Source organism: Dipodomys merriami, unplaced genomic scaffold, assembly GCF_024711535.1.
Source record: "Dipodomys merriami isolate MVZ:Mamm:240054 unplaced genomic scaffold, mDipMer1.0.p SCAF_92, whole genome shotgun sequence".
NCBI lineage: Eukaryota > Metazoa > Chordata > Mammalia > Rodentia > Heteromyidae > Dipodomys > Dipodomys merriami.
In genome coordinates, this window is record NW_027206535.1 from 771415 (window position 1) to 787945 (window position 16531).

Sequence of the window (16531 nt, forward strand, 5' to 3'; positions counted from 1 at the left end):
ACTCTATCAAGTTAGTAAAGTTTAAAAAAAAAGAATTGAAGGGGAGCGGGGAGGGGGAGGCTGGGAAGGGATGAGAAGGGGAAACAAAGGAGGAGGCTACAATGCTTGATAAGAAATGTACTCATTATCTTGCCCATGTAATTATAACCCCTATGTACAGTATTTTCACAATAAAAAAATTAAAAAAAAGAATTGACCAAAACCTATCAGCTGTTAGATAGCTATGTTTGTTATTAAGAAAATTATTAGCTGGGTGCTGGTGGCTCACACCTGTAATCCTAGCTACTCAGGAGGCTGAGATCTGAGGATCATGGTTCAAAGCCAGGACAAGGAAAGTCCACCAGAAGTGGCACTGTGGCTCAAGTGGTAGAGTGCTAGCACTGAGCTGAAGAGCTCAAGTCCCACATTTGCCTATATGTGTGTGTGTGTGTGTGTGTGTGTGTGTGTCTGTGTACACACATACACACACACAATTGTTCAAGTGACATAAGCTTATCTACTTAGGAGAAGAATTAAACTGATTCCATTTCTCCATTGTTAAGTCATGCAGCAGTAAAATGAAAAAGATCTTTTCCTCTTTTGCATGTAATTAAATTAATGAGATATAAAAAATTCACGGTAATATAAAAATAAGATAAGGGAAAGTAGGTACAATGGTATATACCTATAGTCCCAGTACTCTGGATGGAGACTGAGCAAAGAAGACATTTGAGCCCAAGAGTTCAAGACCAGCCTATATTATATAGAGACCTCATCTCAATACCACCAACAATAAAAAGTTAGAGGAGGTTGGTGCCAGTGGCTTTCAGGAGGCCAAGATCTGAGGATTATCGTCCAAAGCCAGCCAGGCAAGAAAATCAGTGAGACTCTTGTCTCTAATTAGCCACCAAAAAAGCTAAAAGTGGCTCAAGTCCTAGAACACTAACCTTGAGCAAAATAGCTCAGGGATAGTGCCCAGGCTCTGAGTTCAATCCCAGGATAAGAATAACAACAACAAAAAGAGGTAAATATTTTCCCTTCCCTCTCTCATATACTTGGACTTTTTGCTAAATCCGAGAGTAGAGATATTTGCTTTGAATGGTATATTTCTCCTTGTTTGTTTGTTTGTTTATTTATTATACTTTTTTTTGGTCAGTCGTGGTGCTTGAACTCTGGGCCTGAGCGCTGTCCCTCAGCTCTTCAGCTCAAGGCTAGCCCTCTACCACTTGAGCTACAGTGCCACTTCCTATTTCTCCTTGTCTAGTAAATGCAAGGCCTTGAATTCAAATCCCAGTACAAGGAAGGTAAGAATGAAGAAAGGGAGCAAAGGAGAAAAGGAGGGAGGGAGAGAAAGAATGCTAGAAGGAGAGAAGGAGAAATGGAAGGAGGGAGGAAAAAGAGGGAGAGAGAGAAGATGAGGAGAAAGAAAAGGAAAGGAGGGAATGGAAGGAAGGAATATACTCTCTAAAGGAAATTTATTCTAATTAATAAGGGATATAAATATGGAAAATTCACACTTGCCTGCAATCTGCCAATGGCCACTAAGCAAAACTTGCTCCCCTGGCCAGCCTCTGGGTCATCATCTGGGAGGGAAACACCTTCAAAAAAGTGAAATGAAAATGATTTATAGAGATCTTAAACTCCAGTGCCTTCGAAGGTCAGTTGAGTAAGCACTGTAAAGTATAAAGTCCAGTATACAGTAATAAATGAGAGTCCCAGTACTATGGACTATGTAAATAAATTCTCTGTAAACAATTCCATAGAATTTACTACATATAAGTGTGTGTATATGTGTGCGTGCATGCACACATGCGTGCAGTATATTTTACAAATTTCATTTGTAATAAGCTAGAGAGTGTAAGTCTCACCCAAAGTAATCTAAAACACTGTGCTGGTCAAATCAAACAAAAATGGAAGGCAGTCACTCTGTGACCCTATCATAAGCTGAGAACAGTAACTTCTGAAGTAACCAACCAAAAAAAAAAAAAAAAAAAAAAATCTACGTATACCAAAGCAGCGGCAGTGACTCATGCCTATAGCCATAATGACTCTGAAGGCTGAGATTTGAGAATCAAGCTTCAGAGCCAACCTGGGCAGGCAACACAAACACACTCTTATCTTTAATTAACCAACAAAAAGCTGAAGTACAAACACGGCTCAAGTGATAATAGTGCCAATTGTGTAAGAAAAAGCCAAGCAAGAGCTCAAGGCCTAGAGTTCAAGCCCAGTACTATTAGCCAAAAGACAAAAAAAAAAAAAAAAAAAAAGCAGGGCACTGGCAGCTCACACCTATAATCCTAGCTACCCAGGAGGCTGAGATCTGAGGATCAAGGCTCAAAGCTACCTGGGGCAGAAAAGTCTATGAGACTCTTATCTCCAATAAACCACTCGAAAAAGAAGTGGCAATGTGGCTCGCAGGGACAGCCCCCAGCCCAGAGTTCAAGCCCCACTACTGACCAAAAAAAAAAAAAAAAAAAAAAAAAAAAAGGAAGGAGCAATCTATAGTTATTTATATCCTTTGGAAAACAGAGAAGTCAATGTTTTACATGGAAATAGAACAAGAATTCATTTCCCTATAATTATTTACAGAGTTATCTTCTATTTATCCAGAAGAACTTCCCCCTATCCCCTTCTCAAACAATAGCTGTGAAGAGTGCTGGGCACTTGTCATCCCAGATACATGGAAATCTGAAATTGGAGGACTTTCCTTTGAGGCCAACTCAAACATATTCTCAAGACTTTTTTTCAACCAATAGCTAAATGAGGTGGCATCCCAATTATTATGGAAAGTATAAAATAGAAGGATCAAGGTCTGGGGAACCAAGTACTAAACAGAAGGATTGAAATCTTGCAGATTTGACCCAAGTGTTGTGGATCTGTCTGTGCAGGCTTCCTCTGAACCTTAATCTTCAGATCTAACCCTTCTGAGTAGCTAGGATTATAGGCATAAGAGCCACTAGTACCAGCTCTGACTTCAACTTTTGTTTGACTTCAACTTTAAAAACTACTTTGCTCACAGCTTGATTTCATGTCTTTGGAAAGAAAATCTGTTTTAAAGTTGTTCCTGTCAAGCAGGGTACAGGTGGCTCACGCCTGTAATCCTCGCTACTCAGGAGGCTGAGATCTGGGGATTGTAGTTCAAAGCTAACCCGGGCGGGAAAGTCCATGACACTCTTATTTCCAATTAAACACCAAAAAACAGGAAGTGGTACTGTGGCTCAAGTAGTAGAGTGCTCACCTTGAGCTTAAGAGCTCAGGGCCAGTGCCCAGGCCCAGAGTTCATGCCCCACAACCGACAGAAAAGAAAAAAAAGTTGTTATTATCAGTGCAGGGCACCAGTGGCTCACACCTAAATTCTAGCTACCCAGGAGGCTAAGATCTGAGGATCCCAGTTCAAAGCCAGCCAAGACAGAAAAAAGTCCGAGAGACTTATCTCCAAATAATCAGCAAAAAAAAAAAAATACCAGAGGCAAAGGTGTGATTCAACTGGTAAAGCATCAGCCTGGGGGAGAAAACCATGCAAAAAAACAAGGGCTTGAGTTCAAGCCCCAGTAACGTACACACACACACACACACACACACACACACACACACACACACACACACACACACACACACACACACACACACACACACACACACACACACACACACACACACACACACACACACACACACACACACACTGCACGCACATGCACACATGTACAAAAAGGTATGGGCTGGGAATGTGGCTTAGTGGTAGAGAGCTTGCCTAGCATGCATGAAGCCCTGTGTTCGATTCCTTAGTACCACATAAACAGAAAAAGCACCGGGGTACCGATGGCTCACACCTATAATCCTAGCTACTCAAGAGGCTGAGATGTGAGGATTGCAGTTCAAAGCCAGTCCTGGCAGGAAAGTCCATGAGACTCTTATCTCCAATTAACAACCAAAAAAACCAGAAGTGGCTCTATGGCTCAAGTGGTAGAGTGATAGCCTTGAGTACAGAGAGATTCAGGGACAGTGTCCTGGCCCTGAGTTCAAGCTCCAGGACTGGCAAAAAAAAAAAAAAAAGTGTTAGAATCAAGCCACTTTCCCTTTATCTCTCAATGTCTACATTTCTCAAATTACTTGAATTAAATACCAATGTTTCTTTGCAACAACTACTTAGAACATATTATGTGTATTATGTATTATGTGTATTATGTATTATGTGTACATTTGCATGATTTTAAACATTTAAAAATTATATTGTTGACTCAAATAACACAGTGTCTGACTAGAAAGCACAGGCCTTGAGTTCAAACCCTAGTAATAGTACCAGCCTGAAACAAAAAAAGCTAGGGACAGTGCCAGGCCCTGAGTACAAGCTCTAGGACTGGCACAATCAACCAATAAACTGAAAAGGTCAACAAACAACTACATTCTGTAACATAGCCAACACAAGTCTTTTTTTTTTTTCCCCTGTGGCAGTCCTTGAGCTTGAACTCAGATCCTGAAACCTATCCCTGAACTTTTTATGCTAAAGGCTAGTGCTCTACCACTTGAGACACAGCTACATTTCCAGCTTTTTGCTCGTTAATTGGAGATAAGAGTCTCAGGGACTTTCTTGCCTGAGCTGGCTTTGAACTGCAACCCTCAAATCTCAGCCTCTGAGTAAAGAGGATTACAGGTGTGAGTCATTGGCACCCAGCAATATTAAATAACTTTTTTTTTTTTGGGGGGGTGGTATTTGTTGATCATGGGGCTTGAACTCTGGGCCTGGGCATTGTCTCTGAGCTCTTCAGCTGAAGGCTAGCACTCTACCACTTGAGCAACAGCACCTCTTCTGGTTTCTTGGTGGTTAATTGGAGATGAGTCTCATGGACTTTCATGCCCAGCTGGCTTTGAACTGTGATTCTCAGATCTCAGCCTCCTCAGTAGCTAGGATTACAGGCGTGAGCCACAGGTGCCCGGCTCTAAATTACTTTTAAATATGAGTAATCTATCCCCTCAACTGAAGAACAGATTGGAAGAAGCCTGATTTATTTATCCAACCTTCTTATAGCTTATACCAAAGGATACATCATATAACAAGTATATAATGAACATTCTGTTAAATAAGTGTGACAACTTTTCTGAACTCTTAGTAATTAAGTAAATGAGAGGAGAAATTCAACTTTCCTACCTGCTGGAGGCCAGGCCTTAATGTAGCCTGTGCAGTGGACCACCACAAAGTGAGGCTCTCCATCCTTCACAGAGCCAAGTCCGTTCCTACAAGTGTTACAGAAGACAGTAGGGACATTCTATAATGTAAATCTTAAAGGTAACTTAAAAGGTAATCTTTAGGCTTTGGGTATTTAGTAAACAGGACAGTCAATGCTTGAACCTTCCCTGCTCAGAAGTGACCACCATATTTTAGCCACTGCCAAAGTAAAACAACACATACTGAAGTGAAGGGCACCAGTAGTTCACACCTATAATTATCACTATTTAGGAGGTTGAGATCAGAAGATTGAGGTTCAGAGCCATCCTATCCTAGGCAGATATATCCCAATTCTTCTTTTTTTTGTTGTTGTTGGTCGTGGGGCTTGAACTCTGGGCTTGGGCGCTGTCCCTGAGCTCTTCAGCTCAAGGCCAGAGCTCTACTGCTTGAGCCACAGCACTATTTCCGGTTTTCTGGTGGTTTATTGGAGATAAGAGTCTCATGGACTTTCCTGCCCGGGCTGGCTTTGAACCGCCTCCTGAGTAGCTAGGATTACAGGCGTGAGCCACTGGCGCCCGGCTCAAAGATTCTTGTATCTCCAACCAGCAAAAATCCAGGGGCTGGGAAGGTGGCTCTGTGGTAGAGTGCTTGCCTTGTATGCATGTGGTGCTGGGTTCGATTCCTGAGCACAACATAAACAGAAAAAGCCAGAAGTGGCACTGTGGCTCAAGTGGTAGAGCACTAGCCTTGAGCTGAAGAGCTGAGGGACAGCACGTATGCCCAGAGTTCAGGCCCCACAAGCAACATACACACAAAAAAAATCCAGAAGTAGAGGTTTGGCTCAAGTGATAGAGTACCCAGGAGTGAGAAAGCCAAGAAAGATCTCAATGTCCTAAGTTTACCCAAAAAACAAAAACAACAAAAAACCTTAAAAACATGCTTAAGCAAGAGGAAAATAGGAAAAAAGTGTATAGCTTCCTTAAATAGAATTAGGAAAACAAAGTTCAAGAAAATACTGCCAGAAAATAAGTAACTGTGATCTGGGTGCTGATGGCTCACTCCTATAATCCTACCTGAGATCTGAGGATTGTGGTTTGAAGCCAGCCTGGGCAGGAAAGTCCATGAAACTAGAAAAACCCAGAAGTTGCACTGTGGCTCAGGTAGTACAGCTCTATTTAGACTTGAGCACAAAGAGGCTCAGGGACAGCACCCAGCTCAGATCAAGCCCCAGGACTAGCCAAAAAAAAAATTAACTGGGAGGAAAGAGAGGATGGGGAGGGGAAGGAAAGGAAATACATAGTAAATTAGGTTACTTTTTTTTTTTTTTTTTTTAATCAGTTGTGGGGCTTGAACTACTGGGCCTGGGCACTGCCCCTGAGCTCTGCCCCTGAGCTCAAGGCTAGCACTCTACCACTTGAGCCTGAGCACCACTTCCGGTTTTCTGGTGGTTACTTGGAGATGAGTCTCATGGACTTTCTGGCCCGGGCTGGCTTTGAACCACGATCCTCAGATCTCAGCCTCTACAGTAGCTAGGATTACAGGCATGAGCCACCAGCACCTGGCTGCTTTTTGTTTTTTTGGTTTTTTTTTTTGGTCGGTCGTGGGGCTTGAACTCTGGGCCTGGGCGTTGTCCCTCAGCTCTTCAGCTCAAGGCTAGCGCTCTACCACTTGAGCTATAGCGCCACTTCCGGTTTTCTGGTGGTTTATTGGAGATAGGAGTCTCACAGTCTTTCCTGCCCGGGCTGGCTTTGAACCGTGATCCTCAGATCTCAGCCTCCTGAGTAGCTAGGATTACAGGCGTGAGCCACCAGCGCCCGGCTGCTTTTTGTCTGCAATGTTTAGGACCTTACCTGCATCTGTTCCTCACAAAGCTCAGTCTGTTCATGGTGACTGGATCCACAGTGCTATTACCACATCTGTTAGAACAGAGATTAAAACTAGTAAGGCTGGCAGTACTGGGAGCTCACATCTGTAATCCTAGCTACTTAGGAGGCTGAGATCTGAGGATTAAGGTTCAAAGCCAACTTGGACAGAAAAGTTACCATGAGACTCTTATCTCCTATAAACTATTCAGAAAAGCCAGAAGTGGTGCTGCGGCTCACGTGGTAGAGCATTAGCCTTGAGCACAAAGAGGCTCCAGGCCCTAAGTTCAAGCAAAAAAAAAAACCAACACAAACTAGTATGGCTGTACAATGAGTGAACCTTTCATACTACAACAGCAGACTCTGGATACAGCTAGACACAGAAAACTGCTCAACAATAAAGTATGATAGGGCTGGGAAGGTGGCTCAGTGGTAGAGTGCTTGCCTTGCATGCATGAGGCCCTGGGTTCGATTCCTCAGCACCACATAAGCAAAAAGAAAAAAGCCAGAAGTGGTGCTGTGGCTCATGTGGTAGAGCGCTAGCCTTGAGCTGAAAAGCTGAGGGACAGCGCCCAGGCCCAGAGTTCAGGCCCATGACCGGACCCAAAAAAAAAAAAAAAAGAAAAAGTATGATAAAAGTCAGATTTAGTATTTCTAAAACTTATAACTGACTAGAATTTGAAGTTGCAAATGTTACATATGCTCTTCAAATGCAAAGATTATCTGTTTCACAAGTTGACAGACTATAAAGCTTTATGGGCCAGCCTTTACAACTAGTCAACCCTGACACTGCACCATAAAAGTAGCAAAAAAGCATAACTATGTTCCAATAAAACTTAATTTACAAATAAAAGAGTGGCAGTCTGCTGATTTCTTTCTGCTTTACATTTGCTACATTTCATTACTAGTTATCCCCTTTTTCCTTCTATAGCCATGTCCACATGTCAGGACATCCTTCTAAACCCTACTTTCCTTCTTTTATCTTTAAAATATAAAGACACCATATATGTAAATTCTTATATGGGACAAGCTCTTTTCTAAATATCTTTACATATACTAATTCCTAACTTTCCTTTTTTTTTTTTTTGGTCCATTGAGGGGCTTGAACTCTGGGCCTGGTTGCTGTCCCTGAGGTCTTCAGCTCAAGACAAACACTGTACCACTTGAGCCACAGTGCCACTTCCAATTTTCTGGTGGTTTATTAGAGATAAGAGTGACTTTTGTAACTGAACTGGCTTTGAACCGAGATCCTCAGAACTCAGCCTCCTGAGTAGCTAGGATTACAGGCGTAAGCCACCAGTGCCCGGCTTTCCTAACAAGTTTTTGAGGTCAGTAATTAGTATTACCTCTCAATATTAGATGATAAAATCAAAGCCTAAAGAAGTCATATAATCTGTCCACTGTTTCAGAAAACAATGTCAAAGCTAGAATTCAAATCCACAGAACATTGTGGATTAAAACCAAATTCAGCCAGGTATTGTGACACAACTCTATAGTCTAAAGCTACTCAGGAGGCTGAAGTGAGAAAATCACTTGAGTCCAGGAATTCAAGATCAATCTGAGTACACAAAAACAAAACTCAGCAGTTTGAATTCACAGGCTGTTCTAAACCACTAAGGCATATAATATCAATTTTACATCTTTAATCTTCTAACATCATTTCTACTATGTAACTTGTCAGTATAATGTTTCTATTATACAACCTGAACTCATTTTGTAACACGAAGAAATCCATTTTCTTAAGCCAAATGTGGTGATGCCCAAATGTAATCCCAGAATTCAAGAGGCTGAGGCAACGCTGGGCTAACACCTGTAATCCTAGCTACTCAGGAGGCTGAGTTCTGAGTACTACAGTCTGAAGCTAGCTGAGACAGCAAAGTCCATGAGACTCTTATTTCCAATTCACTACCAAAAAGAGCCCAAAGTAGGTAGAGTGCTAGCCTTGAGTGAAAAAGCTAAGGAAGAACACTGAGGTCCTGAGTTCAAGTCCCAGTACATGTACACGGGTACACATGCATATATACAAAACTGAGAAAGATTCCAAGTTTGAGGCCAGCCTGGGCTACATAGTGAATTTAAGGCTAGCCTGAGTATTATAGGAATATACTATCCCCCAAAAAACAAAAATGGCATTCAAACCATTAAAAACCCCTAAATTAATGCCCAATCCTTTCTGCCTCCCTCCCTTTTTCCCCTCTCCTTTGCTCCCCCAATTCACAATCCAATCCTCTCATTCACCTCATTCGACAAATAAATGATCTTCTTGAGCCCATACACATCCTCATGGAAGACTGTTGACCTTCCTTTTTCACTGTTCCAGTCTTCAGATCCAGGATACGCCCTAAAGAAGGATGGGAAGAACAATCTGGAGTGCATTCTCATGAATAGGGAACAAAAGGAGAAATACTGGAGGCCAAAATAAGTGAGCATCCTACCAATGCCCTCCAACTTCCTTGCATATAGCAGAATAGGCCATGCCAGGAGATGATTTTTTGAAACAAACTATTTCTACTCTCATCTATGAATTTCACTGTAAATTCAAACACAACACTGAAAAAACCTTGTATAAAGGAAGCTAGTGTAAAGAGGCAAGAATACATTCTTAGGTCTGATTCATTTTGTTTTTGTTGTTTTGGGGTTTTGCTGGTACTAGGGCTTGAACTCCAGGGCCTCATACTCCACTCATCTGATTTTCCACTCACAACTGGTGGTCTACTACTTGAACCATAACCCTGATTTTTTGGCTAGTTACTTGGAGATGGAGTCTCAAGCTGGCTTTCAACCATTATCTTCTAGGTCTCAACCTCCTAAAGTATCTAGTATTATAGTAGGGAGCCACCAGTTCCAAGCTCCTGATTGTTTTTACATAAAAACAAATATATAGTTAATACTACATTAATTTTATATGCTACAGAATATACATCTGTCTGAAATCAAAATTGTTTCTCTTTTATTTATAGAAACCAAGGGTATCTTTTGAGGAAAAGGAAGAACTGTAAAAAATGAAATGCATACAAGCACAAAAGAAGTCAGGAATGTTCAGTCCATGAAACTCAATTTATCCCCAATGAACTACCAAAAAAACAGAAGTAGAACTATGTCTCAAGTAGTAGAGTGCCAACTTTATGCAAAAGCTAAGTGACAATGTCCTGACCCTGAATTCAAAAACAAAAGGAAAAAGAAAAAAAAAATGTGAGCCGGACACCAGTGGCTCACGCCTATAATCCTAGCTACTCAGGAAGCAGATATCTGAGGATCACAGTTCAAAGCTGGCCCAGGCAGAAAAATCCTTGAGACTCTTATCTCCAATTAACCACTAGAAAACACGAAGTGGCACAATGGTTCAAGTGGCAGAGTTCTCCCCTTGAGCTGAAGAGCTGAGGGCAGTGCCCAGGCCGAGTTCAAACCCCACAAACAACGTGTGTGTGTGTGTGTGTGTGTGTGTGTGTGTGTGTGTGTGTGTGTGTGTGTGTGTGTGTGTGTGTGTGTGTGTGTGTGTGTGTGTGTGTGTGTGTGTGTGTGTGTGTGTGTGTGTGTGTGTGTGTGTGTGTGTGTGTGTGTGTCCGAGTTCAAACCCCACAAACAACGTGTGTGTGTGTGTGTGTTGCTGCCTAAAACAAAGGATAAACTTGGATAGATTTAAGATGTTAATTAAAGCCTCAGCACTTGAACATTGCTATGCTAAATCATAATTGTAAATCTCACAATGAATTTCAATTTAATGATTTTATTATAACATTAAGATAAACATAAGTTTTATATGAGCATAATCACTAATGAAACCTTTTTATAAGAATGAGCCATAGAAGCTGGGCACCAGTGGCTCATGCCTATAATCCTAGCTACTCAGGAGGCTGAGATCTAAGAATCACAGTTCAAAGCCAGCTGGGGCAGGAAAGTCTATGAGACTTTTAGCTCCAATCAACCACCAGAAAACTGGAAGTGATGCTTGGCTCAAGTGGTAGAGTGCTCACCTTGAGCTGAAGAGCTCAGGGACAGTGCCCAGAGCTCAAGTCCCATGACCGACAAAAAAAAGGAATGAGCCAAAGAGTAGATAATCTGCATAAGTGGGAAATGGAACAACATATAACAAAGGGGCCTATCAGCTGCACTGGATATAGAAGAAAAATAAATAAGCAGCCCAAAGATAGCGATGGGAAGGGAGGAATAAGAAGGAAAGAGGGAACAGCCTACACTAAGCAAAAGGAAAGAAATATAATCATCACCTGATATGGAAGAAATAATTTGTATTGTCAAAGCTCATAGAATTCACAAAATATATAGACTATGATAATGACAATTTGCCTTGTGAAGGTTAAAATGTGTTTGTGACTTTAACTAAGTATCACTATTCCACAATACTGTGAAATATGTGAAATTTATGTAATCCCCTAATCTCAATTTTTAAAAAAAAGTGAGAGAAGGGATGGGTTAGGAGCGATGGGTGACAATGTTGTCAAGCACCTTGTACTCATATACTATTTTTAGAATGGGAACTTCTTTGTACAACTACTTAAAGATATAATAATAAAAAATGTAAAAAAAAAATTGATTATATGCTAAAGCTTTGACAGATCCAACAAACCAATTTAAGAATTTAAATCCTGGGCTGGGAAGGTAGCCTAGTGGTAGAGTGCTTGCCTAGCATGCATGAAGCCCTGGGTTCGATTCCTCAGTACCACATACACAGAAAACGCTGGAAGTGGTGTTGTGGCTCAAGTGGTAGAGTGCTAGCCTTGAGCAAAAGAAGCTCAGGGACAGTGCCCAGGCCCTAAGTTCAAGCCCCACGACTGGCAAAAAAAAAAAAAGAAAAAAGAAAAAAAAGAACTTAAATTCTCTTATACATTAAAAAAAAAAAAAAAGAACTTCCCATTTATTTGTCCTCCACATAGCTCTTACCTGTCAGGGCGTTTTCTGAAGTGGAAAGCTGCTCGCGGAGTTTATCTACATCATCTGGATGCACCTGATCATACAGTGTGCTGCCAAACCATTCAGATTGTGGCTGGTTCAAAACAGGAGTCACTGAATCAGAGACATACACTACCTGACCTGTCTCACATGAGACAATAAACAGAAAGCCATCTGCTGCCTCCAAGATCAGATGTTTCAGTTCCTGGTCAAGGAAAAGAAATGAAAGTTAATAATGAACTCTGAAAAATAATTATTTCTATTAAGCAAGATCTGCTTCAGGACATATATTTCACTTTAAACAACTCCTGGCTCATATCTGATCAATCCACAACCACCATTTTCTACCTTAAATATAATGATTTTCATTATGTCCACAATTTTTCTATCACTATCCACCTCTTCCTCCTATCCATCTCAAGACTCAAAGCAGGAATAAAAAAGATTTCCCACCAACAATAACTGACTTCTTAAACTCATCTTCTTTTTAGGATCTTCTTGACAAATATTCTCTCTCTCTCTCTCTCTCTCTCTCTCTCTCTCTCTCCCTCCCTCCCTCCTCCCCCCCTCTCTCTCCAGTCCTAGATCTTGAACTCTGAGCCTGGATACTGTCCCTAAGCTCCTTTTGCTCAAGGCTAGCACTCTACCACTTGAGCCACAGCACCACTTCCAGCTTTTTCCATAATTAATTGGAGATAAGAGTCCCATGGATTTTCCTGGACTTTCCTGCCTCAACTGGCTTTGAACCATGATCCTCAGATCTCAGATCCTCAGATCCCTCAGTAGCTAGGATTACAGGCATGAGCCACTAGCGCCTGACCCTATTTTCTCTCTTTACCTTCAAGCCAATAAAAAAAAAGTTTTTTTCAGTCTTCCCTCAATTTATTCTGAGTATTCAGTGCTAACTGTATACTAAGAATAATGCTATAAATATAATGGGTCTGTTCTCTTGCTTTTAACTTATTTCTCAACTTCCACTATAGTAGATTACTTTTATATATGCTGGTATCAGGGCTTGAATTCAAAGTCTCAAAATGTCCTTCTAGTTGCCAATTCAAGTCCCTTCTCCTAGATCTTTTTTTTTTTTTTTTTTTTTTTTTTTTGGGTTGGTTGTGGGGCCTGAACTCTGGGCCTGGGCGCTGTCCCTCAGCTCTTCAGCTCAAGGCTAGCACTCTACCACTTGAGTCACAGCACCACTTCCAGCTTTTTCTGCTTATGTGTACTAAGGAATGGAACCCAGGACCTCATGCATGCAAGGCAAGCACTCTACTACTGAACCACCTTCCCAGCCCTCTTTGCCTTTTTTTTTTTTTAATTCAATCTCTACAGAATCTGATCTTGTCTATTCTACCCTTAAATTTTTATTTTCTTATTTTCTTTTACTGTTTTTTGCTTCAAACTCTGCTCCAAACTGCTTTTTCTTTGTTCATTTCTTTCATTAGACATTTCCTAGGTTCAATTCTTTATTCATACCATCCTTCTTCCCAGGAAGTGATACCTACGCCTCCCACCATAAAATGATAATGAAATCTACATTCCTAGATGACTCTTTCAGCAAATATGATTTCTAGGTGTTTGTTAAACATTTCCATGTAAGTATTATACCAACAGCTGAGTAGCAACATTTCAAAACCACAATCATTATATCAATTTCAAAAAAATACAATATTCTATGCACTTCCAGCGTTCTTTTTCTTTTCTTTTTTTTTTTTTTTTTGGGGGGGGTCCTGTCATGGGGCCTGAACTCTGGGCCTGGGCGCTGTCCCTCAGTTCTTCAGCTCAAGGCTAGCGCTCTACCACTTGAGCCACAGCGCCACTTCCGGCTTTTTTTTTTCTGCTTATGTGGTGCTGAGGAATCGAACCCAGGGCCTCATGCATGCGAAGCAAGCACTCTACCACTGAGCCAACTTCCCAGCCCGCGTTCCTTTTCTTGATTAACCACATCCTCCAAAGCTAGGAACCTTAAAATTTTCAACTACTCTCCCTCACACCACAGTGATAACTGTAATCAATTCTATTTCCCAATACCATGTGACTGTCTAAGTTATAATAAAACTAATGAAATGGTCTGTTTCTGCATTCTCTAATCCATCCTTAAAGTGAAACTAATCTTTTTTCTGGTTGTTTATTGCCTAAAAATTAATTATTTTGGGGGATCAACTGAGGGGCTTGAACTCATAGCCTGGGTGCTGTCCTTAAGCTCTGTTGCTCAAAGCTCTACCACTTGAGCTACAGTACCACTTCCTAAAATTTATTCTAATTAAAATTTAGATTATTTTTTATCTTTTCTACCAGTAAATAGTTTACCTTCTTTATATGTCTCACAGCACAAAACACCTGGCTTGCCCACAAAAGATGTATATAACTAGTTTGTTAAACCAACATTTTCATATGTATTGAGAGAAAATTAACTATTACATTTAAGAATCTTTCCCACAAGGCAGAGAAAAATTCCCAGAGAAAATTCAGTAATAACCAAGTTGTGTGGAAAGCAATGCCTTCTTATCATCTTAAAGCAAATAGCCCAAAACTCAAGAGATCATTTCTATGGAACTCTTCCAAGGACAAAGACTGAGCTAATCGCAAAGCAGGCCACACACCTGTGACCTAGGACTGTTTTAACTATGCATAACTTTCTCACATTCTGTCCTCAATTCTCTCTATCAAACCTGAGGCCAATATCTATACCTCTGAAAACAGCTGAAGATGTACTGAAATGCTGTCTTCCAATAGCTGTCATATGATAAATCTCCTTTTCTGCCCTTAAAAAAATATCCAATGGGGCTGGGAAGGTGGCTCAATGGTAGAGCGCTTGCCTTGCATGCCTGAGACCCTGGGTTCGATTCCTCAGCACCACATAAGCAAAAAGAAAAAAGCTGGAAGTAATGCTGTGGCTCAAGTGGTAGAGCGCTAGCCTTGAGCCAAGAGCTGAGGGACAGCACCCAGGCCGAGTTCAGGCCCCACGACTGGTCCCAAAAAATAAATAATAGCTACTCAGGAGGCTGAGATCTGAGGATCAAGGTTCAAAGCCAGCCAGGGCAGGAAACTCCATGAGACTCTTATCTCCAATAAACCACTCAGAAAACCAGAAGTGGGACTGTGGCTCAAGTGGTAGAACACTCGCCTTGAGATGAAGAGCTGAGGGACAACATGCAGGCCCAGAGTTCAAGCCCCATAACGGAGCTGCGGGGGGGGGGGGGGGGGGGGGGAGGCCCAATGACAGCAGAAAATAGAGCTGGATGTGCTGCTGGGCATAAAATGCCTACGTACTAAGTACAAAGACCAGAATTTAAACTCCAGTATTACCAACAAAAATCCCTAGAAACAGATTTCTTCCATCCTTTGTAAAGCCAAGGAAGAAAAGTGATCCATGTACAGAGTTATCTACTCTCTTGAATGTCACTGTTTTCTACCTTTACAGGCTATATTTATGAATTAAGATGTAAAATCCTATTAATTTGCTAAATAGATTCCATAACTCTTTTCTTATTACCCAATGCTTATTCAGCTAAGGACTGAAATTCATTTTTCCATGATCTGCATTTTCCCTGAGTAACTAAATTCTTATTTAAAAAATAAAATCAAAGAAATCAAAAGTTTCACACGATTCGCCCAGAATCTACTCTCTCACAGTTTTAAGTCTGATACCTGATCAGTGAGGAAAGATGGCTTGTAGGATCCATCAGTGGATGTATTTCCAGTTCCCCTCAAGGACTTCATGTGAGAAACTGCCATGCGCAAGATGGTTAACTTGTCTGGTTTTCGAGCCAAGGCACTACAAGTGGGTACCATGTCTGATAGTTCTGTGATGTAAGCTGTCATCTTATTCCGTCGGCGCCGTTCAATCTCACTGTGATTTTCCCTACATGGAAAGAGAGAAAAGATCCATCCAGGTGGTCACATAAGATCATTTGGTCTCAGGGACAGTGAAATGGATACCAAGCGTGCTGCTGAAGAATGCAGTATTTAGTTTAATGATGCTTAAGTCTCAGAAGTTAAAAATAAAGTTTGCCAACCTCATGCAGAGCAGGTATGGAATAGAAACTAACAAGGTAGAAAGACAAAGAGCAAGCAGACACCTCGATTCCCTCTCTCCCTGGCAACTTTACTTCCTATGTAAATTATCATTACCTCAGAACAAAAAAGAAAGGTAGTATTTTTAAGTGTTGAGTTCATTTACTTAAGTTTCTTTGTTTGTTTTTGCTTTTTGTTGGTTGTGGGGCCTGAACTTTGGACCTAGACTCTGTCCCTTAGCTTTTCAGCTCAAGGCTAATGCTTTACCACTAGAGCCACAGCACCACTTCTGGCTTTTTCTGCTTAATGTGGTACTGAGGAATGGAACCCAGGGCTTCATGCATGCAAGGCAAGCACTCTACCACTGAGCCAACTTCCCAGCCAAATTCATTTAAGGAGAAAAAGAATCTTAGCTTGAATGACTCCATGTTTACCAATTAAGTTGTTTGAAGACCAGAAAATTAAATGACCAATTTTTGCCAATTCAAGTATGTTGGTATGTTGCTCAATAGCTGATATAAGAAATTATAGGAGCTGGGTGCTAGTGGCTCACGCCTGTAATCCTAGCTACTCAGGAGGCTGAGATCTGAGAATCGCGGTT

The 16531-nt window shown here is 41.2% G+C and overlaps 1 protein-coding gene across 6 annotated transcripts in view; it reads right to left on the minus strand.

Annotated features, from left to right (window-relative positions):
• Positions 1-16531, minus strand: part of LOC138821503 (aryl hydrocarbon receptor nuclear translocator) — a 63277-nt gene that overhangs the window by 13356 nt on the left and 33390 nt on the right. For 5 of the 6 annotated variants that reach the window (XM_070013809.1, XM_070013808.1, XM_070013806.1 and 2 more), the window contains 6 exons: positions 15565-15778; positions 11908-12121; positions 9247-9349; positions 6997-7062; positions 5129-5214; positions 1501-1577 (listed from right to left, as the gene is read on the minus strand). In XM_070013809.1, the coding sequence (XP_069869910.1) occupies positions 1501-1577; positions 5129-5214; positions 6997-7062; positions 9247-9349; positions 11908-12121; positions 15565-15778 (760 nt within the window). The remainder of the gene's footprint in view (positions 1-1500; positions 1578-5128; positions 5215-6996; positions 7063-9246; positions 9350-11907; positions 12122-15564; positions 15779-16531) is intronic. The other variant, XM_070013810.1, reaches the window with a different exon arrangement.